General features: G+C 32.6%; 2 protein-coding genes across 3 annotated transcripts in view; both read right to left on the bottom strand.

The window, feature by feature from the left end:
* Positions 1–1,717: 1,717 nt before the first annotated feature.
* LOC143237830 (cilia- and flagella-associated protein 91-like) lies at positions 1,718–18,206 on the bottom strand. The gene is made up of 8 exons (XM_076477471.1): positions 18,059–18,206; positions 17,294–17,431; positions 15,930–16,045; positions 14,700–14,834; positions 12,030–12,251; positions 6,428–6,561; positions 5,384–5,475; positions 1,718–3,595 (listed from the first exon to the last, which is right to left on the bottom strand). The coding sequence occupies exons 5-8, from the start codon at positions 12,231–12,233 to the stop codon at positions 3,021–3,023; spliced, it is 1,005 nt and encodes a 334-aa protein (XP_076333586.1). The 5' UTR covers positions 12,234–12,251; positions 14,700–14,834; positions 15,930–16,045; positions 17,294–17,431; positions 18,059–18,206; the 3' UTR covers positions 1,718–3,020.
* Positions 18,207–18,264: 58 nt separating this feature from the next.
* Positions 18,265–27,572, bottom strand: part of LOC143237831 (cilia- and flagella-associated protein 91-like) — a 31,534-nt gene continuing 22,226 nt past the window's right edge. The window contains exons 7-9 of one of the 2 annotated variants that reach the window (XR_013020283.1): positions 26,773–26,932; positions 22,027–22,275; positions 18,265–21,940 (exon numbers count right to left, since the gene is read on the bottom strand). Coding sequence is in view for 1 of the 2 variants with exons in the window: in XM_076477472.1 (XP_076333587.1) it covers positions 22,268–22,275; positions 26,773–26,932 (168 nt within the window). In the remaining variant the exon portion in view is untranslated. Of the gene's footprint in view, positions 22,276–26,772; positions 26,933–27,572 lie in introns of both variants that reach the window. The other variant, XM_076477472.1, reaches the window with a different exon arrangement.

The raw sequence follows: 27,572 nt of genomic DNA, 5'->3' as shown, positions 1-27,572 counted from the left end.
GCAGTGAAAGGCTAGGGGGAAAGCAGCTTGTCATCACTACCAGAACCAACTCTTGGGCTACTCTTTTACCAATTAACAATGGGATTTATTGTAACATTGAAATGTCCACACGATTGAAAGGGCGAGTATGTCTGATGGGACGAGAATTCGAACCCATGACCCACAGATTGCGAATCAAGTACCCTAACCACCTGACCATGCTAGGCTGGAAACTATATCAATTGGTCCCTATGATAGAGAATAATAGGTGTCTAAGTTGTAAATTGTTGAATGACAATGACTGCAAGCAAATAGAAGAAAGTATGTCCTATGAGACAAATCAGGAATATGAAGCCAATGGTTCAGATGGGGAGGGGAGGGACATTGAAATACTACAGAATCACAGAAAGGTTTCTGATGATAACAGAAACTGAAGGAAGGGTAATGGGGAAGAAAAAAAGAAAGACTTGAATAGGCCCACGAGAACAGGAGGAGGGTAAGTATAACAAAAGAGACTGGACCAAACCAGGCCCAGAGCAATTGAGCCTAAGATCGGTGAACAAAAGAAGGGTGAAATTAAAGGAATTCACAAAAGCATCTACCAATGAGGAATCAAAATGTGAAGAAATATACTGAAAGAATAGAGTGTGCAAGGACCATTCTGTGGGATGTTTCCTGTCCACCAGAGTTAACACCTTTGGATATGACATGCCACAAGGCCCACTAAAGGAATTCTAAAGCAAAAACAAAAGCACAGTTCCACAGAGCAGGTGCATCCCTAGCACTTGATGTAAGAAATGACTGTAAAATGACTGAGTGGATCAACACAAGATGATCTGACAAGAGCAATAAAAAAGGTTGAGAAGTTTACAAGTCTGATAAGCCTCAACCACCTCAGAAAAAAACATGCAGAGAATGCTCATCTGAAGAGAGAGCATAGATGTTGAGAAATGCTCCCCCAACCAGAAAAAGGCACCAGTAAGAGATACAAGTCAGGGTGAGGATGGTAAAATACTTTAGAATTTGTTGGAGTTTATATAAAGCCACCACAACAGAGAGAAAGGTAGAGTCATATGTGTGAAAAGGGAGACAAGAGCCTTGAACATCAAAATTACCATGGTCCAAAGATGTCAGGGAGTGAGTTGACCTCATTCTGCACAGGAAATGAGGAAACTACCTGATAGACAAAATACTGAGTGGGAGTCAAAATAGACATAGAAAGTTCTACCAGCCACCTCAGATGAGATGCCTTCTGAAGAAGAAACAAGATTACAATTCCCCAATCTAGTCATGATGGGGCTAGCCCAGCAGAGAGGAAGTAACAAACAGGAATTTCACAGGAAAAAAAGTGTCTGAACATTGGTAGTATTGAGAAAAGAATGAGTATAATGATATGTTAGTGCTCAAGGGGATAACTGTGGATAAAGGTTGTCTTCTATTGGTGGATGGCTACAGTATTATAAAGATTATACCATAGGCTGGTGCAATACAGTACGACTTTGTTCAAAGCTTGTGGCATGAGCAGGAAATTACATAGGAGATGTGTGGAAAGTAATAGCTCTAAATGGTGCAGAAAGGCAAGTAGCATTTCTGGAAAAATTGCTTAAGGTTTTGATGTGTGTTCCATATATACATTGTAATCTTGTGAATAACTTGATGTAGGGCAATATACAGACTTTTAAAATTTTTCTATACTAAATGTAGTAGAAAAATAATTGAATGAATAGTAGACTTTTAATCATTTAAATATTTATTTCCATAAAACATGCATGGTTACAAATTTCTAGTGGCATGTTTTTTTCCCAATTTTTTAAAAAATTTAGTTGGATAGATAGAAAAGTTTAAAAAAACAGTACAAAAATTTCTTTTCATTGTTTAAATTAGAGAATTTATTTACAAAATATATTACCAATAACACAAAATTACTATGAAGAAAAATAACATAATTAAAAGCTATAAGCATCCAAATTCAGCAAGTTTTTACTCTTTTATTTCAACCTTTTTACTTGAGTTTTTATCCTGTCTAGTCAGCTGAGTTCAGTTTCATCTTATCTGTGGCCTGATGAGTTGTGAATTTGTTCCTTTTTATGGCCTTCTGAGTTTGTTTAAGTAAAATATGTTTTCATCTTGGTCAGTCAATCAGTTGTATTTCATTCTTTTGAGTAATCTGAGTTATGGTTAACTCCCATTTGTGATTTTTGGGGTTTAATTCAGATGACCTTTCATCCTGCCCAATCAGCTAAGTTGTGTTGCATTCTGTCCATGATTTGCTCAGTTGTGTTTGATTCTGTACATGGTTTACTAAGTTGGTTCAGAAGGGATCCACTTTCATACTATCATGTCAGTTCAGATGAGTTTCATGGTCCTTTGAGTTTGTGTTTGATCCTGTTCATAGTCTACTGAATTTATTTAATCAAAATCTGTTTTTATTCTATCCAGTCAGTAGTGAAGTGTTTCATCACAACTACAGTTGGTTGAGTTGTATTTGATCTTGTTTGTGGCATACCGAGTTTGTTTAAATGAGATCAATTTTCATTCTATCTAGTCAGTTGAGCTGTTTTTCAGTGTGTCCACTCAGATGAGTTGTGTCTTATTTCGTATTAGAGATATGTAGAAGTAAAAACTGGTTTAAAATGGTAGTCTAGGTTATCTGGATAAAACACTTAGTTTCAGTTTTTACTCTTTTCAAAAAATATTTAATCCTGTCTATGGATAACCAAACTTACTGGATGAAGTTATTGTATTTTAATTTTGACAATTATCAGCTGAGTTAAATTGTTATATTATTCACTAGGAGCAAGCAATTCTACTGTATTTTAATTCTGCAATTGATAAATATTTTATTTTATTGTATTTTCATCATGTTCACAGTCAGCAAGTTGCTTTTTATATTTTCATTCATGGTCATTGAGTTATTCTATAGTATTTTTGTATTGTCCATAGTCAGCAAGTTCCATTTTATTTTAATTTTTTAGATGGTTAACATCTTGTTCTGTTGTATTTTCATCCTCTCAATTGTCAGAAAGTTGTATTATTGTATTTTAATCCTGTCCAGAATCAGCAAGTTGTATTATTGTATTTTCATCCTGTCCAGAATCAGCAAGTTGTTCCACTATATTTTCATCACATTGAAGGTCACATTGCTGTTCCATTATATCTTCACGTTCATGGTCAAGAAGTTGTTTAATAACATTCTCATCCTTGTCCTGGTCAGTGAGTTGTTTCGTTACATTTTTAGCTTTTACAAGTTTAGTAAGTGAGTTTATTGAATTTACATTCTGTATATGAACTGGTGAGTCATTAAAATATGTGTTTTCATAATGCTTTTCAGCTGAGTTGTTTAACTTAGTAGTGTTTTTGTCTTGTTCATGATCACGTTGTTTGGCTGCAGTGCTAAGTTCATCAGTACTTTTGCCCTGTATAACCGGATCAAGAACATTTTTATGACTTACATTCACAGACGACAGATTTACAGGCTTGAAACATTTTAAGATGCAATATATTTTTTCAGTGTTTTGAATTGTGTCAATTAACTTGGTTTCATTGACCAAATGATCAGTTGTATTATATAAGATATTTTGAACCACATGTCGGTATCTTTCTTGTTGAAAGTCACCTAATAAAAAAAGAAAAGAAAAGAAAAGCATATTCACATAAATCAGTAATGAAAGTAACTTAATCTAATAAAGTAAAATAAAATAAGTGAAACATTATAAGATTTATTTGTAATTATGCAGATAGCTACACAATTGGCTATCTGTGTTCTGCTCACCATGAATATCAGCACCTAGATTGTAAGTCCACAGACATACTGCTGTGACACTGGGGGACAACAATAAAAGAATGAAGGTGATATACAATTTTCTATATTATCACAAAGTAAAAATCAACATTTCCAATGTGACCACAAAAAAAATCAAGTCCTATGTTTTCTGTGAAACAGCACTAACTTAATAATTATCAATATTTAAAAGCTTTGTACAAAGAAGGTTGACTTGAAACATAAAAAAAACATCTCATGTTCCAAGAATGGACATACTTAACCAGTGGTGGAGTTTCTTACTTGATACTGTATATATTTTGAAATGTGGTAAGTTATCAACAGATTTCAGAAATTTTCTGATGGAGTGAAAACGACTTGGTTTGATTTGAGTTTTAGATGCTGCTAAATGAAAGCTACTGGAATGCTAATTTTATTTTCACTTCACTGATTTGTTAATAAAAAAGAAATTAGTTGAACTCTTGGGATTATAAACCAGCAAAGAAGAAAATTTGTCAGTCATGACTTTCACTCTTTTGAGGCCACTGAACATTAAAAGGTAGTACTGATAAAGTTCTTAAAATATTCAATCATTCTATCTTAAAATATTATCCTACTGTTATAAACATAATTATGGTACTGATGAAGTAAGAGAAATTGATTTTTTCTTACAACAATATAGATAACATAAACTTGTATATTGTATATCTGAATTACTATAGACATAAGAGCAAAATATTCCGTAACACTGACAAATAAACTGCAGTATTAGTGCCAAGAAAAATCGAATGACAACTCTGATCTCTCATGAAATACAAATCAGTAGAAGTTAACAAAACCTGGTTAAGAGTACTGAAGGAAAATTAGACACAAAAACTAAAATAAACTACAGTTCTTCAAACCTAGCTCTCTTAATGACTAGAGTCTACTACTGAACAGAATCATTAAGTTGGCTGTAATCATTATAATTATTAAATATCAATTCCTTCCAATCTTAAAATTGTCTGTGTGAAAACAACACATTAAAGTGGAAGCAGACTTAGAAGAAAAAAAACATTGTGTAATCAGTAGTAATAATTAATACATAAACATAATAAAAAACACCTCATTCTATTTTTTAAAACTGCAACAATAACTTTCACATTAATGATAAAAAGAAAAATATATATGTAATGATACAAGTTCCATAATTAAATAAATCTGTTCAGTCATCAGAAGGTCAAGGTTAATACCAAAATATCAAACACAATTCAGTGTATACTCTTTATTCTTAGTTCATGTTGCAAAAGATGCTAACTGAAACATCACAAGGCTTTGAAATATTCTCAATCATACATTCAATAAATTGAAGTTCATTATAATATTGAAAAAAATTAAATAAATAAGAAAATATCATGGGTAAATCAACTTCAGAATGTAACTACTATATAGGTGACTTTTTAATTCTTCAGTGTTTCTTTGTTTATGAAAATATAACAATGGAAGTAGTTGTAAAGGTTAACAAGTGACTCAGATTTTTATCTAAACAATGTAACATCAAGGTGAAAACTGAGGTTATTATATGAGCTGGCATTGATATGGTAAAATCTAACAGAGTGAAATTACATTAATAGAACCCTTGCAAAATAACAAGATTTATCTTACTTCTTTTCCTGATAGCTTTCTTATTCACTTCAGGAATTAGGAAACAATGAACTAACTCAGCTACCATTTCTTTCCTTTTGATATAACTATACCTGAAAAAAAAAGTAATACATAATTAAAGGAACAGATTTCTTGAACTAATATTATATAAAATGTCATGCTACTTTGTAAATTTTGATGTGGTTTTTCTGTGTATATAGTCTGTGTTTTTACATATTCTAAGACACATATGTTTATAGAAGTTTGGAAGGTTGGTTGTATATTTATTAGAAGTAACACAGACACACTAATATATCTGTTTAAAACAATGCATTAAAATCGATAACATTGTTATATTTATTATTCACTTATAGACTATTAACTTTTCAATTAATCTTTAGATCTGTTTAATTATTTTTCAAAAGAGTAAACAGTCTTAATCAGTACAGTAATTCTGTTTACTTGCTAATCATATATTTTATGATTTTATAAATATTGCATAACAATTGAGCCAAAGGATATTTACATTTATTTTGTATATTTACATGGTGGTAACAAGGTTGGACAAATGGATTGAGCCCATACATAGCATTAGGGTAAAGCAAAAATCATACATAAGAAATGGACTTTTGATGAAAAACTTTTTCATATTCATTTAGAAGGTTATATAAATTATGCAAATGAAATCTGAGAATAGTAAGGTGAAAAATACAAGTTACTTTTAACATGAAAATCACCATGCACTCAGGTTGATCAGTAAAGGCTTTGTAAATTTATAGACAAATCTCTAGTAAAGATACTTAACTAAAAAAATATGGTTTTTCATGTAGAAAAAATTTGTAGTGTTTAATAAAAGTATGTTAAATTTCATGAAGATACACAAATATTTTAAAAAGTTAGAGTATATACAGCTTCATGGTACATGGTTGGACAAAATTACCATGCCTATATATAGACAGTGAGTGTGGGTTTTGCTATAGGCGCTGGATTAGTGCAAACACTAAGGCTATTTAACATATTCAGAAGGGAAAACTCCTACAAAACAATCTATAACAGATATATTACATTTCTTCTGATATCATCTGTGATAATTTTTCTACCAAGTGTTGAACTTCTTTTTGTGCCTTATTTTCTGCAGTTGCTATGGCACTGTCCATGATAATGTTCTCTAGATAGGTATCTTCATTAACTTTCACAACCTGGAGGATAAAGATGGCTTTTTTTAAAGTTTGTCATTCAACTTTAAAAATATTTGTTTGCAAATGAAAATTTCTATGGATACAAGTTTACATAGAATAGTTATAATAACAAGGATGTACACAAATAAGAAATCTGATGCCAATGCATGTATATCCATTGGATTGAGGCTCAGAGGCATAACAGTCAGTAATTGTGATTTTATAATTGTTTACATTTTCATAAAGAAATATCACTGAAGTGTTAATAAATGAAGTTTTTGCATGTTACAAAATGTCACATGGAAAAAATTATAATTTTTCTGTACTGAAAATGTAATTTCAAGAGGTACTTCCCTCCACTCACGAGATTAGCTATTCTTGTCCAGTGCTGCCCTCTATATATAAATTGTTTCTTTACACATGCCCCATGCCTTCTCCTCCATCCTATTGGAATTGGTAATACATGTATTATACAATACAACTTGTTCCTCATGTGAATTGTCATTCATTACTTCTCCACCAACAGGAACATGACATATTTACATGATACAGGTTACTCCCTTTATACATCTCTACAGAACTATCACTTCAAGGTTTGGCAGGAAAGTAGGAAGGAAGGGTGGGAAGTATATATTGGAAATAAATTTTCAGTATAGGAAAAATATATAACTTCCTACACACCACTTCTTTCATCTCCCAAAATGAGCTAGAATCCAATATGTATTAGGTGGTGGGACTGGTGAAAGGAAATGACAGAAGTATTTCCCCAAATCATCTGAAGAATACCCCTGGAAAAGAGAGAATCGGATCTGAAGATCTGATAAGGGGAACCACACCACTTTTGAACCAGGTATACTCTTTGTCTATCCATGAAATATGTTGTAGATAAGGGTGGCAAAAGAGGAACACATCTCAGTGGGAGAAAACTGTGGAAGAACAATGATCCTGCTGTGTAAACATATATGTAACTTAATCCCATAAAGGGCAAAAGCAGACAAAAAAATATGTGCCCCTAAGTGTAGAGTGGCTAGGGTGTGATGGATCATACTGGGTAAGTCAACTACATCCAAAACTCATGTTGCTATGAACTGACATTCATGAAGGGGTAGGATGAGGATCATACCATCTTCAACCCAAGTTCAAGCAACCAGATGGAACCTAGAACCACTCCTACTACTGAGCATGAGATGTGTTAGATTTGATCTATCAATCCAGGAACCCAACATTCAGTATCAAAAGGATGTCTGTATAATATAAATTAACTCTCCCAAAAGTGAAACTGACTGGAATTATCCAAAAAGCAATAACATCTTTGGAACAAGATACAAAGAGGATAGCAAAAATGACAGAATTGGAACAGTCCTCCTTACCCACAACACTGAAGGAGTAAGAATGAAGAAAAGATATAGACAACTATAAATAAGTGTGACAACTTATGTTGATTGGTTCTACTCTGAATCCCAAACGTAGGCATGGAGTACTGACACGCATGCAAGAGTAGAATGAGGGCTCCAAATTAAAGGGGTGAACTGCAATTTGATGTCTAATTCCTTTGTAAGTGAATACTGTATATTGGAGGATAGCAAGTCGTTCACTCCAAAAGAATACTACTGCCCTACTTTGCAATGAATGGCTATAGCCATCTTTGTGCAGAAAACATTCAGGAGGGTGAGTCTATAGCTGGCCATTTCAGTGACTTGGAATTGGAAAGTGATTAGGACTTCCATGTTCTACTAGAAGAAAGGGGTGAGAATGCACTGGGGAGTCTGGAGAATCTAAAATAGTAACCATGAAATCTTATTTTGAAAAGCAGATTACACTGAATCATCCAAGACAGGGCATGGCAGGAATGGGCAACTCTCCCTTTTTGTTTTACCAATGCAGTCCATGGATGATATGGTGTGAAATAGGCATGTTTAAGAAGCAATTACATCACAATATTATTCACGTATAAAAGATATTGTGGAATGCTCCCATCTCAACAGTGAGCATTGCAAAGCCATGGAAGATAAAGCATGAGTCAACATGGCTGTACAATGTGCATTTCAAGTTGAAGAATACCTGGTCATGCACCACTCACCAAACAGCAGGATTCATACAATGAGTAAATGAAGCAAGGGCTCCTAAAAGGAAAAGTTTGAGTATAAACTTACCCGGTAAAAGTCGTACTGAAGTCTGAAGAAAGGCCACATGTGGAAGACAAAAACCATAAAAAGAAGAAAGAGTGATATGGTGTAAATAATGGGAGACAAACATATTAGTTGTAGTCCAAATGCCCGACTTTATGATTTTTTCCAATGGCCAATGAAGACGAGATGCTGCAAGGAAAAGGGTGTTGAATCTGATGAGAAGGCACAAATTCTGGTAGGAAGAAGAGAAATAAGGGGCTGAAGCAAACCTGAAGTGTGAAAAATTGATAAACCACCCCATGATGGATGAACTGAAGATAAGAATGAGACCATTGTGATATAGGAATGTGGAGATAAGAATTTGTGATGCTCATCTTTATCATCCATAAGCTTGGGGAAATCCAAACTGCAGAATTAGAAATGACACCAAGGCAAAACAGAGCAGTTGAACAAAGTGATTTAGGTGGGGCATCTCTGATAGGCTTCCAGGTCATAGTTTTCATAATATAAACGAAGATCTGGAATAAAAACCTGGAGAAGGATGTAGAACAGATTCAATGGCCTACTGAGATAGTAGCTCTTGAACTGCCTGCAACAGATGCTGGCTTGTCAAGTGATCATGAGACAGAGGGAAAGAAACAGAATATAGAGAAGAAAACTGGGATTAGGAATCCTTTCAATAAAACTTGAAGAACCTAATGATCCAGACCAGAACCAACTGAATAGTCACCAATACTGTTGGCAATGTGACATGTACCATCACAGAAAATGACAAAAAGAGACATCTCCAAAAAAGGGACAGGTAAGGGTTGGGATAGGAAAAGGTAATAGGTGCAATACTGGGCTTCAACTGAGACAAACAGACAACATGGTTGGAAAGGGTAGACTTTTTTGTATTGATGTAACTCATGATTCCAACGACTCAGGGATCATGTCAAAGACCCCATATTGTCACAGATATGGGGTCAAATGTAAATCCTGAATGTAAGGTGATGGTAAATGGATGCAAGTTAAGGTTGTATAATAACCTAAAGGTCCAAACAACAGAGAAACCACATATGTGAAGCCAGAGCTGAGAAAACAAAATGAGCCAACATAGAGAAAAGAAGGGAGATGATGTCTCTGGAAAACCCCTCAGCATTTCAGTGGATATCCTCAGAGAGGAGATGGATGGTAGAGAGATACTGTAAAAGAATTGTTATGGTAAGAAGAAGGGGCTTAGGGAATACATGTCAAATGTGCAAAATGGAACTGAAGAATTGATTGTCCAGAAATGGACAGTCTGCACAATAATATGCAATAACAAACTGATCCAAAGCCCATGGGGGGAGGCATGCTAATCACATCACTTAATTGCATGGCAAATTGGTCAGCATGTACCCAAATACCTAAGCAAGTGGGGGGGCAAATAGAAATGGGAAGATTAGTCATGCAGTAAGGAGGAAGAATGAGGTTCCCAAGAAATAGGGGAAAGAGATAAAACCATCACATATTTGAGAGACAAACTCCCAAAAGACCATATTATGCCTAACTGGCTCCTCAGATAGGCATGGGAAGGCATAATCATGAGGGGTAAATATGTGATCCAAGTCCTCATCCACTTGAACAGGCTCAACTTGTTTGGGAGGAAGTGAGGGGAAAGTCCAGAGACAGAAGTTAACTCGTGTAACATTCAATTTCCCAGCAAATAAACATGGATAAATCTCCTGTACCTGAGGCCTGAGACATAGTACTAGTCACAGGTGTGACTCCTGAAGTGGTAATATGTGCTTTAGAATTCATAATGAGGAAGAGTTAACCAATAATCAAAATATATAAAAAAGTGTAAATAATAATACGAATGTAATAAACTGGAATTAAAGTGAAGTTAAGAAACAGTCTTAACAGAAATTAGAGTTGGAAATAAATGATGACTACTTCATGAGTATACTAGAGATGGACATGAAATTTTAAACAAACCAAAAAGGGCATTAGTTTGGTAAAGATGTATAGAGAAAGTCAAATGCATCATGAATGTTATGCTTCTATTGGTGGAGAAGTGGCACATGATAATTTACATGATAGACATGTGAATCATTTGATTACAATAGGGGGAGCAGAAGGCTTATAGCACATGTAAAGAAAAAAATTGCATATAGTGGACAGCACTGAACGAGAATAGCTAATCTTATATGAAAAGATAAGTACCATATTGAAAGGTAGAGATTAATGCATTTTTAATTTGCTTCTTTTGTAGATGATTGTAAATGTGAATTTATATAACAAATTTAACAAAATTTTGTAATACGATTCTACAATCTGGTTGAGCATTTTCATTTCTTTCAGAATTTATGTTTAAAATTTTTCTGTATATATTTACTTTAATATTTTTCTTACTGCACCATTTGTTAAGTTTAAAAGTTTACATGCATTTATAAACATGAAGTTTTAATTTCTTCTAGAATATTTCTATGTCCTTAAATTATTAACAAAGTATTTTAACAAAATAATAACCATGTAAGTATTCTATGACACAGTTTTTGATATATTTAATGTTGGATATAACTGTACAAGGTGACAAAAAATAAAACTGATCAATTTTCATGAATGATTTTGATGTGTCCTGGATTCATCTTTAAAAGAGAGTAAGGTCTAATTTATAGAACAACAATTTTATTGTTTGGTAAAATGCAACAGTTGTATGGATTATTACTAAGAAATTAGATTTGTATTAAGATATATTATTTTATTTTCCAAGAAAACTTATCTTTAATTCTTGATGGTAGAGAAATGCAGATAACAAATATTATTTAGACCTAAAATAATATGTTTATTCAGAAAGGTATCCAGGTCAAAACTGCCCATTTATAAAAATTCAATGGTGTGAGTGTATGTTGAAATGAAAAACTTTACTACACAAAGAGAATTTAACAAACAAACCTTCCAACTATAAATAAAATCTTTGACAAGATCCTAGACTTGAAAAACAAAAAAGTATAATGTTTGTGAGCACAAATTTTCAACCAATATAAAAAAGCAAATAAAAAACCATTAATAGAAACAACTGTATTATTATACTAAATGATTAATAAAATTGTGTACAGTGATCATAAAATGAAGTAATTTAGTATCGATGTGATAAAAAGACATTTGAAAAATGGCCTTCTCCAGGATGAGTGCAATGTTTTAAAGAACTATGTCCTAAAAATAATATTTGAGCACAGACATACAGATATGATTATGCATATTGTAAAACTTGTATAGTTGACAGTGGTTAAATTGTACTTAAGAACATTGGACAAAATAGAAAGTTTGCCAAACATTTGTAGTTAACCCATAATATACAACAGAACCAAGAGAAACAAAAATGTAGCCTTAAACCTGTTTAAATATTTCATCTTCTTGTTGACGTCTCCACTCTACAACTTGTCTCTGACCTGCTTCTCTGTCTTCTCGCATTCTTGGTTCTCTTTCTGCCAAAATGACTGCAGCTTGAATTTTTCTTTCATCCTGCAGCCAAATCAGTCCCTTGCTGATGAAATGCAAAAGAGATCCAACTGTTTTGCCTTCTAGTTCTGATAACATGTCATTCACTACAGCTTCCTGATAAAGTATTTCTCCAGATTTTATGAACCAAACCTTTGTATTTTCATGAAAAGACTTTTAGTTATATAAAACTTTAAATCAAACTAAACTCATGAAGTCCTAAGTGTATTTTAAAAAAAACATTGAAAGAGGTTGTTAGATTTAATTAATAACTAATGCTAATTAGTGTGCATTTTTTTTGAAACGTTTAATGATATTCAAGCATTCATTAGTTTTTCCATTCAGAACACAATTGTATAACCTAGGAAAAAAAATTCATGCATATGTTCACTGTGTATCTTTAAAAGATAATCTGTATTTTCCTTCACAGGAGCAAAGCTAACTTACAAAATTCATATTAAATACTTATTCTATTTTGATATTTTCACTGAAATTTATTAGTAGTTCATCTAGCTTTGGGAAATTAAAAAAATCAATAGCTCAATTTAAATTCAACATTAGCACTGTAGGTTTAATTAAAATTTCATTAATTAATTACTTCAGATAAGTGGTTAAACTGGTAAATAAATAAACTTAATTGATTAGGAAGGTGATGTTCTTAGGTAAAATGAATAAAAATATTAAGTTATAGTTACAAGAAATTCGACGAATGTTTATGTTGAGTCACATTGATCAAAAGGAACAGAGGTAAGACACAGCTAATTTACTTTGGCATATAACCAATTCCTTTATTCACAATTAAAACAACAGTAGTTAAAAATAACAAGTAGTCTATTTCTGTTGCATTAGTGACTTCTCTGTTAATAGCAACACAAGCCAATGTCTAGACAACTGCGCTAATGCTATTCTGACCAGGTCACTATATGAACACTAAAGCAATTCTGACAATGAGTTAGCTTGACTCAAAGCTATGTTTGACCCTAGCTCCTATCAAAATTTCTCCAAATGAGCCATTAGATCAGTCTTATTAAAAGAGAAGAGAGAAAAGAATCCTTCAATATTCTTAACTTTCCATGTGGCCATTATAATAGTCAATTTACTGTTCAATGACTCAGTAAGTACAGATATTATATGACAAAAGAAAGTACGATGTACATTCGATCCAAAATTTTGTTGCATTTTCAATACGAATAATGACTCAAGGAAAGCATTTTTATAAGAAGGTACGTATGTACTGGACTGACCATATGTAACAAGCTTAACAGTAAAATAGACAAAAAACAAAGTTGAGTAGTGTGAATAAATTTCCTATTTTGAGTTATAACTCCTTAAACATGAGCAGATACTACCAGTGTCCAGCCAAAAATCTATCAGACAGTGACAGTGTCTGATAACGTTTATGTCTAAAGTAATCCAAAGTACATTATTCTCCACAAAATTAAGAACACTGAAATTTTATAAGGTATGGAAATAATTATTAGGAAACCATGAAAATAATTCTATAATAAAGCACAAAGAATTTTGGTTTTAAAGAGTTAATAATGCCATTATTAATAAGCATAAATACATAAACCTTTGTTTATGTATCAACTTTAGGATAATGCTAAAATTAATTTAGTATGTAAACTTTTATTAATTAATTGTTTGTTCTCTGTTTACAGCAAAGCTACTAACGCTATCTGTCAATATTCTTCATTATGAAATGCAGATATAAGAGTGAAGGCAACTGGCAGCTCTCACCACCAAATTTTGGGTTGTACTTTTACTAACAAATAGTGGAATTGACCACCACATTATATTGTCTTTATAGTTGAAAGGGTAAGTTCAGTGCCTTATCAATTAATTACTGTTTAATTGGTTACTATAGATATATTTATTAACATAATAGTTTTTATAATAAGTGTTCAGCATGACTTCCATTAGTGATTTTCAACATCTCCAAACATGTTGGTACATTTCCATACAGTTTAATTTACAAACGTAGTTATTACTAGATCTGTATCATTTTCATGTTTTAAATATTTCATAACTTTGTGTAATGTTTTAGTTACAATCAGTAATTAATAAAATACACATACTGCATTAATTTTGATATTATCATAAACCCCTCAGTGAAATTGGCATGCATACAAAGTTTCAATTACTTATGCTTAATAATAATTGTTTTATTAAAATTCAAAATAGAGAAGCTATTTTTGGAATAACCTATGTTTGTTTTCCAAGTTATGAAACAGTTAGATCTGTGATATTTGTATATCACAACTATACTTTGTCCCAATTCTGATAATCAGAATTGATACATAATACTAAACTTAACAAATTCCTTATTGAACAGGGAAGGTCTGGCAACATTTTATCTCAGAATGACATAAAACACAGGCAGTTTAATATTTGTTTTCTACTTTTTGTATTATTTTATTAATATATCAGATAAACAGATAAGTAGAAGGTAATCCACATGCGACCTCTTTTCTACTTATCATAATTTATTTTCCTCGTGTTAACCTGATTTCCTATTCTTAATACATTACTACCATAGAGTAAAATAGAGAAAGACTAAAATACTTGTTTCTTCTGGTTTTTATGCTGATTCTCTAGAGCTACAGAGACAAGTTTTTGTTCTTCTTCTGACTGGCATGTGATCTGAGTACCACATACTTCTTCAATTAAATCTTTACATCTATCCTTTTCTTCAAAGATCTGTAAAATTTGCCATTTATATAATCAATATATTTTGTAAATTAAAAAAGCTTCAGAATATTAAAATGTTGCCTTGAGCTAACTTTGATGATTTATGGATTCAATACTGACATGCAAAAAAATCTAAACATAAAAATAATAACATTAACAATCGTTGGTGTCAAACAATGACTTTGTCTGAGGCTTAGTTCTTTTAATTTTCTCAGAAAGAAACTAAGCATTCTAAATACATTATTTTCAAATGATGCTTACAGTTAATTTTTTACTAGTTCTAGTTTATAATTAGTAGTAAAGGTATATATAAATATACATTTATTTGATTATAAAACCTTCTTGTCAGCATAAAAAAATTGATCACAACTTTTTTAACTACAAAATTAAATTGTACCTAATTTGTTATGTTGAAAGTTTTATTTTGCAGTTGAAATACATTATAAAAGTGTAATAAAAAACTTAAATCACATTTTCAAGTGATTTTTATGTATGCATCAGACACCTTACAAATTGAGCTAATTTTAATCTGGAACATCAAAAACACACAAAATTATGTTCCTGAAACTGCAGAAAAAAAAAGTTTAAAGCATGCAGCATGTTTAAGAACCTTCAAAGCTAATAACAAGCTACATTTTAGTTTGTTTAATTCAGTTGATGTTTTTTACCTTTCTTTTATGCTTATGTAGACAAAAGTGTAATTTTCCAACATTTTTAATGTATATATTATATAATTTGAACAAAAACATTTCTTTTTTCATTGTTTACTTCGAATAAAATCTTCAGTGCTATTATATGGTAGTGAAACAGCACCCCCTCAAAGGGTTAATGATTGCTCCAATGACAAAACATAAAATTGGTGTTACTAAAACATATATCTCAGTTTATACAGACCACATTAAAAGCTACTGTGTTTGCTTTCAATTTAGTCATTCTTGACAGGGAAGTACTTGATAAATCTAAAGAGAGTGGAATTTTGCAATCCTTAAATCAGCCATACCATGTCTTGTTAAGAGTTAGAATTAAAAACAAAATCTCCAATTTAAATTTCCCCTGATTTTGCACAGCTCTACTATGAATAAAATGTTGCACAACAATTGCTACCTTTTCTTTTTCCAGTTCTTCCGATGTTGCAGATGTATGTGGAGAGGTCTCTGGTTTCTTAACTTTTTTCAAAAATCGAAGAGGAGTAGCAGATTGACACACTAAAGCTTTTTCTCCTGGAAAAAAATTCCAATATGAATACAAATTAAAATTTCTCTACTCATAAACCATCATTTAGATAAAAAAGTCATTTGCTACACACTTTTTTCAATCAACTAATTATGAAAATGTTTATAAAATTTATTTATATGTATGTTTTGAATTAGCTTTCTAAAATGAGTTTAACAGCTTTTCAATGACACATATGAAATAAAATAACAAAATTTGTTACAATCAATTTTAAAATGTGAAATAATATAATTAATAAAAAACAATTTCAGTAATAAATGTTTATAATTAAAGTGGTGATAAAAAAATAATTAGCAATTCACCAATAAAAAGTTTGAAAATTACTTTGTATTGTGCAAAAATTAAAATCAGAAACAACATGATATTTTAAGTGACTTAAATATTTGATATTTGAAACTTTAGATAAAACTTCAAAGCATTTATTACTAAATATAAACAAAATAAAAAACAAACAGTTTAACAACAAGCTGTAGAAGTTTACAACTGGAATTAATATAAAATAAAAACAAAGGGACAAACTGTGAACATTCTGCTATATCTTGCCATACAGAAAATAAATTATTTCTGCCTCCTATGTATCAGTTTTCCTAAAGATGTCAAAGAGACTTGAAGCTGGGGGAAACCCTGATTATTTTATGAATAGATAGTATTGACTGTAATGAGATAATGCAGTGAACAGAAAAAAACATTTGGAAACCACATATGTACCAGCTTCAGTAAATGTGTTACAGGTCTATAAACTTCAAATAATTATTCATGTACTTTGTGAGAAAGGAAATACAGCTCATAAAATTATCGGATAGACAAAGAAGTTACAAGAAATGTAATGAATTACAATTGGATTAATAGAAAATATGCATGTTGTAAAGAGACATTTAACTTGAACACTAAAAATTTATTTAAACAATAAACTACTGTAAAAGATACATACATCCAGTGGTGGGATTCAAAAATTTTAAGAAGGGGTTCTCTCAAGGAGATGTTTCCACGACATCAACAATTCGACGGTATAATTGAAGCCATCAACGGGTTCACTAAGCTAAAAAATTTTTAAGAATGGGTTCGCGCGAACCCCTGCGAACCCCCTGAATCCCACCACTGCATATATCCTACTCTCAGTATACCAAGTGGAAAGTATTCTGTTCAAAGATTGTTCTTTGGCAGTTATTAAAGAAGTAAAATATATTTTCATATAGCAAATATTTTGAATGATATCCATTAAAATAAGAACTTACTTTCAATATCTTTATGTATTTGTGTCAACAGTCTATTATAGCGAGCAGATTTTGAAAAGCCCCTCTTAACTTGTGGAGGACATGGAATGGAATCTATCTTACCAGTACCATAAAGCCAAGACTCAAGGCTCTTAAGCCCTAAAATGAAGAAAGTTAAGACTACTATGAAAAAGCAAACTGAACTTTACCTAGAAAAATAACCTTTTTAACAGATGAACTAATATATATTCCTTCACTATCACTCCTTGCTAAGAGAAATTATTTTCTTCTGTCAATAGCTGAATATAACTCTCTTTACAAACACCTTACAAATAATTCATTTCAACTATAATAAGAAATATTTTGTTATAGATGAGACAGAAAAAATGCTAAATTGATTTTTAAAATCATTTAAAGATTTAATTTGGATTTAATCAAATCATTTTTAATTAGATTTTTCACACACACTTTTTGTAAAACACAAAAGTTGTAGTTAAAGGTTTTTGAAGATAATCATATGCTAATTTGATATTAAAGTTTAATTTTGAACCACTCTAATTTATAAAGACTTTTAACGTTATCCTTTAATTATACACCAATAATTAATTAAAGTTTTGTGATTCATAAATAATAAATTGCTTGTGATTTGAAATATTTTGTTAACCATGTAAAATATAATTCACTTTCAGTACATCATTATTATCACCCAAGAAAATGGTTACTTTTAAATGATTGGTAGTACTTGCACAATAAACAAACAAGATTTAAAAACACTCTGTGACTTACCCTTGTATGTTGTTAAATACTTGTTTTTTTCAATTGTTTTAAAACCCTTTAATGTGTTATATAGAATACCCTGTCTTGGAATAGGTGCATAAACTTCTGAACCATAATCTGCAAGTTTTTCAATTACTCCCTTTTTTACTGGAGTAAGTCATCTCCTTTTGATGAAGTCTGTCCAACTGTTGAGCTTCTATCCTCAAAGTAAACAATATGAAAACATGTGCATACAAATATTTATAATTATGACAATAAAAATTTAACAGTTTCATCTACAAGAGATGATTTAAAATATAATTAAAAAAGTCTGCCTAATCTAATAATACATTTATTTATAATAGCACACTATAACATTTGCAAAACTTTAACTAAGATGTTACGGTTAAGTTGGCTAACTTTTTTTATTTTTGAAAACAGTACTATACTTGTATCACAGAAAATATTTATTTCATAATATTTTCATTACACGCAAGTAGATTCCAGGTCCCACTACTAACTACCATGGGTATAAATGTGCTTTCTGGTACCATGTATATCACTATACCACTACTTTCATATAAGTCACACATAAATTAATCTTAACTAAATTAGTGTTACACTTACACATAAGGTTAAGTTAATTTCATTTCATATGAATAAGTACTACATGTGCTAATGTATTGGTGTGAGGTGTGGTACATAAGTAATATATTTAGAATTTATATACTTTGGTTATGATAATAACTTGTCAACAGTGTAAATGCAAATAAGTGCAAACTATTGTTGGATGGGAAATACACACACACAAAGAATGGTACTTGTAGAGGAACACTGTTAAATAACGTAGAGTCTCAAAACCCAACATTTTGGAAAAAAGAAACCTTCAACATTCTTCATGAAAGCAAGAAAAAAAAGTTTCACAGCAGTGTACAAGATAACAACACTTGTTTTGAAACATCCTAAGCCAATAAGGACAAACACTCTTTACAAAGTAAAGACTACTGTTACAAAAGAGAGCCCTCAGCCTTAAATAAAAAAAAGAAGACATTGTGATGAATGAAGACTTTTTTTGTTAGCAAACTTAGGTAATAAATAATGATTTAAAATTAATGAAGACTCATAAATAAAAAATTCTGAAGCTTCCAACCATGCATATCTGGAAATAAAGGAGCATTTTCATGAAAAAGAACTGGTATTACAGTAATTCTATTGAAACACATTTCTCTCAAGACCCTTAATGTTATTTCAGTGCATTTTTTTTTACTTTTGGTGTGTTTGAAAGCCAATGTGCCAATACAGTGGAGAACCAAAGAAAAGTTTGGTTTGTTATGAATTTTGTGCAAAGCTACACAATGATTACCTGTGCTAGCCATCCCTTAATTAGCAATGAAAGACCAGAGGGAAGGCAGCTAATCATTACAACCCACTGCCAACTCTTGGGTTATTTTTTCCCAAAGAATAGTGTAATTGACTGTCACTTTATAATGCCCTCACTACTAAAAAAACGAGTATGTTTCTTGGTATGGGGATTCAAACCTACAACCCACAGATTGTGAGTCAAGCTCCTTAACTACTTGGTCACGCCAAGCCCCAAGGAAAGTTTAAAATTTGTTGTTTAAGACCTAACCTGCCATCTTTTCATCAGCTGTAGAAGATTGTTACCATTGACATTTTGGTGTTGAGCAACAGTACAAAATCATTATTCTGGAATATCATTCTTATAAAATTCAAGTAAATTTTAGTAATAAAATGCCATTTTTTGTATTACAGTTCCATTACTTAAACATATCTTGTACATTAATATCACTTTCAGCACAATGAATTCATATTTCTTAGTTAGCTATAAAACTAATTCTTCTTACAAAACAACATGATATGAAGCTATTTAAAGATATAGTATACTACATAAATTTTTAAACTTATGTAATATTAGCACTGAAGTTACTGAAGATAAAATATAATTCTATATGTGAGAGTATAGTTTATCTAGAGAAAATGCTCTCCAGTGGCTCAGCAGTAAGTCTGAAGACTTATTACACTAAAAACTTGGTTTCAATACCTGTGGCAGGCACAGCACAGACAGTCCATTGTGTAGCTTTATGCTCAACAGAACACAAACAAATAATCTAGAAAAACAGTAAAAAAACATGATGCACTTCCTAAAAAAATATGTTCTGCAACTTTTGATAAAGATGAAAATATAGTCTTATACATATACTGTAGCATCATTATCCAAACAAAGCTAACTGAATATCACATGTAAGTCTTGTCTTACATTAAAATGATGAGACAAAATATGAATTCAGCATGACACTAAGTAATAATAAACAAATAATTTCACATTTGCCAATGTCGCATGTGGTTTAAAACTTGAATTTATTTGTGCATCATGTGTAGGTTACTACTATACACATAGAACTAAAGTGGTATATAAATAGATATGGACCCATGAATACACACTGAAAATGATGAAGATAACTCATTTCTGTAACAGATCCTTTATCTGTATGGCACAGATAATCTAAACAGATATATATACTTCTGCAGTAGCTAAAACAAACTACTAATTACAACTTTACATAATTTTTGTTTAGGTATTCTGAATGTACTCAGTTGGCATCCTTGTGAAAAGGATGTGAAAGGGTAATAAATTTGCACAAGTCCTCTGGTCTAAAAAAAATTATACATTCCACATTTAATGCTCTGTAAAGTTTTATACTTGGTTGACTCTGTTTCTCTGTCATACCCTTCTGGAATAATACAGAAACTTATAGAAGTTAACATGAGTTGAAGGTTTCATATTCTTTGAATTTATAATGAGAATAGTTATTACAGATAACACTATGTCACACAAATTTTGTTCTTGAATAGTATATGTTATTTCTTACTTGCTTATGTTGTAAAAGTACAGAAAATGGCCATTATTCCCATCAAACTTTGCTTTTGTGACCTGGATAATGAAATTTAGAAATTAACTTATTTTCCATGTAAAAATGGGCAAATATGCACATTTTCATTTACATAAGGTCTGAATAAAACAAAATATGAATCAAGATTTATATGTATTTATACTAAAGTTAAACAAAAATGAAAAAAAATGTTTAGAAGTGAGTAGTTTTTTGAGATTTGAGACTGTAATGTACATAACTTTCATGAATCAGCCCCCAAATATAGTCTCCCATCATGTCTTCATTATACGCTCCTTGGTAGTGGTGTTCAAAGTCCAGTATATCTTGGTGGAAGCACTTGCCTTGCTCCTCTGAATATGTTCCCATGTTCTTCTTGAATTTACCAAGATGAGTGTCAAGGATGTGGACATTCAGGTACATCCTGCAGCCCATTTTGCTGTATTCTTCACCAGAGCCTGAACCAGTTCCATATAATTTTCGACCTTGTGATTGCCCAAGAAGCCCTGAACCACTGCAACAAAGCTGCCCCAAGCTTCTTCTTCCTTCCTAATGAGCTTCTTGGGGAATTCTGTGCACTCCAGGATCTTCTTTATTTGTGGGCCAATGAAGACACCAGCTTTGACCTTTGCCTCATACAGCTTAGGGAAGAAGTCTCAAAGGTACTTGAAGGCTACAGACTCCTTATCAAGAGCTGTGACAATTGTTTCATAAAACCCAATTTTATGTGCTATGGTGGGAACAACACCTTCTGGAGGTCCACTAGTGGCTCACACTTGACACTGTGCCTCCCCACAGAGAGCTCAGTCTGTTGTGGTCAGTGCTTTCTGTTGTAGTGTGCTGCATTGTCCCTGCTGTCTCAAAGGCAAAGATAATAAAAAAACTTGGAGACTCATCAGGAATGCCACTATTTTGAAGTCTCCAATAACCTCCCAGCCATACTCATCATACTTCAAGGCTTCTAGCAAGGTCTTGACATTGTTGTATTCCTCTTTGAGGTGCACTGAAAGATATTTAAATTTTAAGAAATCTCAAATTTGTATAATATAAAATCTTTCTATTCAAGAAAGCAAAAATTGTCTGTCTTACCTTCTAGAGCTTTTTTGCAATGCTCGCAGGTAAAATGAGGTGCCCAAGGTTTGTCTTGATCCCTGACAGGTATGCCAAAATATGCCTTGTAGGCTTCACACATATTAGCAGATGCTGTCACAGAGTACTTTTTCGTTCTTGTCTTGATAAATTGGCCACATACATAGCAAAGTGTGTCTGGAGAATGCTTGCAGCTTCTTGATGCCATCTCTGATAAAATCAGATAGGTCTACGTGTTCACTTAGGCAGCTAGAATTAAACCAAAGTGGTGAGTGGTGAGCCCCTGTATATATATATTACTATGGAAAGTTCTAGAAAATTATAAAAGGTTCTTGAAAATTCTTGTAAGTTTGAGAAAATTCTTTATCAGCTACTCAGGACCATATATACCTGGAATGTTCTGAAAAATGGGTAAATTTGAAATTTTCACTACCCAGGTCACAAAAGCAAAGTTTGAAGAGAAAAATAGGTCTTTTCTATTCACTTTAGGCATAAGCAATTGGGAAATAACACTTTCTACCCAGGAACAAGAAAAACTAAAACATTTGTCACATAGTTTAATATAAAATTGACAGATATGGCAATATATACTTTTACTGTGACTTAACAGTACAAAATATCAGTAATGCTACCATAAAATTTCTAAAATGATAAACACAGAAGTCAGTCAACTTTGTAAAGGATCCTAGTGTTTCACAGTTTGGTTTATGCTTTTCTTTATTCACTTGAATTTGCTGAAAAATCATACTCAAAGAATTATAAAAAAAATATTTAGTAATATAGTTGTAAGTTTCTAATATTTCAATTACTTGTTAGTGTAGCATAATTTTGAATTCTTAAAGTTAACATTTTCCTAACCTGAAAATGCATTTCCAATAGATATTCATCTCCAAACATGTATCTGCCTTAGAGATCTATATGCCATTAGTCTTTAAACAACTCCCACCTAATCACAAGGTTTCTTGTGAGTTGTGTTGCTGCATAATGATGTTATTATGCAGCAAAAGTCATTTACCAATAGGAAAAAGACAAAATCCCTGGAGAAATATCTCTATGTTTGTGCATTTGTGAATTTTCATTCTTGACAAGGCAAGTCTAAAATGCACCAGAAGTAAGATGGAGGGTGGGAAATGTATGAAGAGGCAGTATCTATCACAAATACATTTTCTGATAAGGAAAATGCAAACTTCTCTAGAAACATAAAAGCTAGAATCCCACATTGAAGTGGTTGAGGGGATAAGTGCAAAATTTACTTAGATAAGCTCCCTTCAGGAAGTGCTCAATGCTCAAAGGAAACCCAATGGCAAATAGGAGCACACTCATGGAAAACATGTACCTCATTTCTTCCACGGTACACTCTTTACAGAGAATAGAAGGAAGAGGAAAGTGAGCTTTATGTGTTGCAGATATAGGTGGAATAAGATCATGAGTGTTTGAGTACTTCACACAAGTTGGGGCACATTCGGACTATACGTAGTGCACACCTCAACTTGAACATTATTAGACTGACACCACATGAGGAAGGAGTGCACAGAAATTAGTGTCAGCTCACCTCAAATCTACTGTGAGACTCTTGGACTAACATCAGCTGTGGGAGGAAGGCACAGAATTCAAGTCATAAAGTAAGTGTGTGATATCAAGAGTGTGTGCCATGATATGATTGGATAGTCATCCTCTGCATGAGAAGGATATGATTTGTTAGTATCTCAATTCAACTAAATAGACATGAGTGAAGGAGGAGGACATGAATAGTCGTGTATTCTCATCTCACCTCAACTCAACCAAACAGACACAACCAGAGAAGGAGGGTAGAGTATAGCATTGTTAGTATGTGCTCACGTCAACTCAACTGAACAGACACAACCAGAGAAGGAGGGTATGGTATAGTATTGTTAGTATGTGCTCATCCCAACTCAACTGAACAGACACAACCAGAGAAGGAGGGTATGGTATAGTATTGTTAGTATGTACTCACCCCAACTCAACTGAACAGACACAACTGAAGGAGGAGGGTACAGTATTGTATGATATACTTGTGGAATTTTGTAGGTATAATTATATGAGGGGGGTGACCTACACTACACTGACAATGCCACCACTGTCCCACTTCCCACTGATTGTCACCCCTTATTATAAAAACAGTGGTTTTCAGTCAGTGGGTGCTCTCCATGGTTCATTACTCCAGTAGCTAAGAACTAGTAAATACTAAGGGTTTCCTGTGTGCTCTGCTCAAAGAAAAAGTAGGGAGGGATCAGTAAAGCAGGAAACCCACTCCTGATGCTTTCTTTTTCCACAATAGTCCATAGAATAGGTATGGTCTAGATCAAATAACAGTCAGACATCAGAATATACTATGAGAATGCTTCAAGTGGTCTTGCAGCAGGCCCTATCTCAACAGTGGGCATATATGGAGCCAGGGTGGATGGTATGAGTGATTTCCATTATTCTGGCTCTGTGCAGAATTTTGGGAAATAAGTGTATCCTGGTGTCACGTGGTGGGATACTGTAAGCAAATGCTATAATTAGAAGAATGGACACATCTGTTTAAAGATAGTGGGTATACTGCAGGATGGCAAATAGAGACAGGCAGTAACATTCAGGAGTTAAAACAGTCAGATGGTGAAGTGTGTACGTGATGAAGTTATGTGAGATAGTTCACATGCTAGCTTGAAGGATCTCTTCAGCAGCTATTGGAAATAAGTTGGGAAGGAATAAGAGATAGATGACAAATCTCATGTGGACTATCTGTGAACAATGACATGCTATTAGGAGTAGATTAATAGAAATTAGTGGGTCCTACTTAGAAGGGTAGAAAGAGATTCGACTTTAAAGAAAAAGGAAACTCAAGGAAAGTAGAGTTGAAAAAAAAAAGTGAGGTATAAGCTAAGAAGCAACAAACAGCATGAACAGGACACAAAGTTTATCTAGGTATAAATTATCATAGAATAATGAAATAGCAGGGAGAGAGAGAGAAAAAAGGGAGTGGCCTTTTCCCCATGTAGCTGAAGACTAAAAGGAGGAAGAATCAGTCCAGAGATATAAGAATATAAAGCTGATGGAAAAGGGCTGCATCATTATCATAAAGATATGAAAGATGGTAACTACAGGTGAAATATATGAGGAACATGTTTAAGGAGAAAGTAGAATAAGTTGTAGGTCGTTCATGACTCAAAGAGGTATGGGTGAAAGTATGCAGGATGACTCTGGGGTCCCATTAATGTATGGGAACAAGGAGAGTGTGTCTGTAGCTAAGAAAGGACTAGCGTAAGTTAGAGAAAACGTTTAGTAGTATTGAGAAAGGCAAAGTTTTGAAGATAAGACCACCTAATAACGAGCAATGCTGGATACAGCTGAATGCTACTGTACAGCCATGTAAAAGGAAGGGAGATATTGAAGGTAGGATGGTCAAGAGAAAGTAAGCAAAAGGTTGATCAACATCAAAAGCTTTTCTGATATTCACTATGTATCACTACGTATAGTGAGCACATACTACAAAAACCTACCCTTTTTGTAGGTAGATGGAGCAGCAAGCAGGGTGCCCAGAATGAGAAAGGAAAATATAACTAGAATGAAAAGACTAGTTTTATAGACAGTGGAATGTACAAATCCAAACGTGAATGTGAAAGGACAAGATCCCTTGTTGGAAAGGAGATGTTGAAGAAATAAGGGTGTATAATTGGTAAGGGAAGAAAGGGTTAGATTTTCAGGTAGTATAGAAGAGGGAACCAATGTTAAGCCAGCCAGAGAAGTGCCATCAAAGGATGTGACAAAGAGTGTCTCACGTCAATGCCTTGACCCAAAGTAAAGGATGAAAAGGTAGATGAGAATTATAACAAGTGTAAAACAAGACCTGGCAGAAAATAGGGACAGCCAAGGTTGAGGGATAGAGAACAAATGATGAGAACAGAGCAAACATGAAACTGGGAGAGTTGGCAAGGCAACACTGAGTAGAGACCCCAAGAGAGAGAGGGCACCTCCAATGGAAAAACTGAGGGAGAAGAGACCATTCTGTAGGTAGAATGTGGTATGGCCAGTGGAGCAGTCTGCAACTTGGTTCATAGCACTGGGTACATGGCTGAAGAAGAAACTAACCCATGAAGAATTGGACCAATGAAGATGTTCCACAGACTCACAGGCAAATTGGAAGGGTGTGATCCCAGCCAATACTGAGTTAAATAATTGTTGGAAATAGTGATGAACACAGTCTCCACAAGACATTAGATGTAGATGAGAGTAGAAACAGTACAGGAAACAAGAGAAAAGATTAAAGAAGGAGGGGAAGAGAAGTGGAGATTAATATCATGGGTAAAAAGTAGAATAAAGATATATATATATATCAATACAGAATAATCCAGGGGAAGTTGAAGCCTGCTATTAGAAACTGAGCAAGAAATCTAAAAAGACAGACAAGAGAGTGAGAAATATAAAAAAAGGGTGAATGATGGAATCACTATAGGTATTAAATATGTTAAGACAAAGAAAGTTTGCCCTAGGGTTGTGCTCCGAAATGTACTAAGTTATCTAGAATATTTATAAACTTGTATTAAACATAAGCAATGCTATTCATTACATAAAAACAATTTGCTTTGATCAAAAGTGGTATTTATAAAGAAATTTAAAATTTTACTTTCTATGGGCATAAACTTACAATATATATAGCTCAAGGCATTCCGTATTTCACATGAAATGCTAAGAATTCAAAGTTATGATTGAGTTCTGACTTATCATTAAAATAAAACATATCACCTCTGTTATGTTTAGCCTCAAGTTTCTTTATAGTTTTATCTTTTTCCTCTTGTTTCTTGTTCCATAAACTTTGAAGCCTGTCTTCATTTTCTTTTTTTGATTTGCTATTTTTATCAATTACAGTTTTTTCAAGCAGTTTTTGTTGAAGTCTTTCAATTTTCTACAATAAAAGGCAATGAATGAAAACATTAGTCAAATCGATATTTATCCCCTTTCTTCCTGAGTCTATAAATTTCTAGTAAATACAAAAATCAACTAAATGAGTATAAACCAATACAAAACAATAGTATTTGATTGAGATTCTGCACCTTGGACCTTTTATTAAACAGAGCTTAATTATTATAGCTAAAAATTACAATGTGTATGGAAATTTGAAAAACAATGATACAAAGTAAGTTAAGAAGTAACATTTGTTAAATTGCATATACCTTGCTACTTTTAAAAACACTGTTGTGGAAGCAGGACAAATAGGAGTAAGAATTAAAAATTAATCGAGAGTAGAATTAATCTAATGAGTAGTAAAATTGATGCTTATAAGACAGTTCATTTGTTGATTATATTGTATACTGAGCATATTCATTATCTGTAAAACAGGCAACTTGGTGACATTGTTGGTGCATTTATATGAAAGACAAAATAATTTGGTATTCTTCTGCAGTTTACTATTTTAGCCACAGCAGCTCATAGAAAGGCTCTGAGCTTTTCTTTTTTTTTCAAGTACAAACGTTTTGCTCATAGATCTGTCATTTCTTGATCAATATGAGATATAATTTAAGTTTTGAACTTAAAGAAGGTCAAAC

The sequence above is a fragment of the Tachypleus tridentatus genome, chromosome 13 (assembly GCF_004210375.1).
Source record: "Tachypleus tridentatus isolate NWPU-2018 chromosome 13, ASM421037v1, whole genome shotgun sequence".
NCBI lineage: Eukaryota > Metazoa > Arthropoda > Merostomata > Xiphosura > Limulidae > Tachypleus > Tachypleus tridentatus.
The sequence above is the reverse complement of the archived record's forward strand: the minus strand, read 5'-3'. Positions and strand labels throughout refer to the sequence as shown.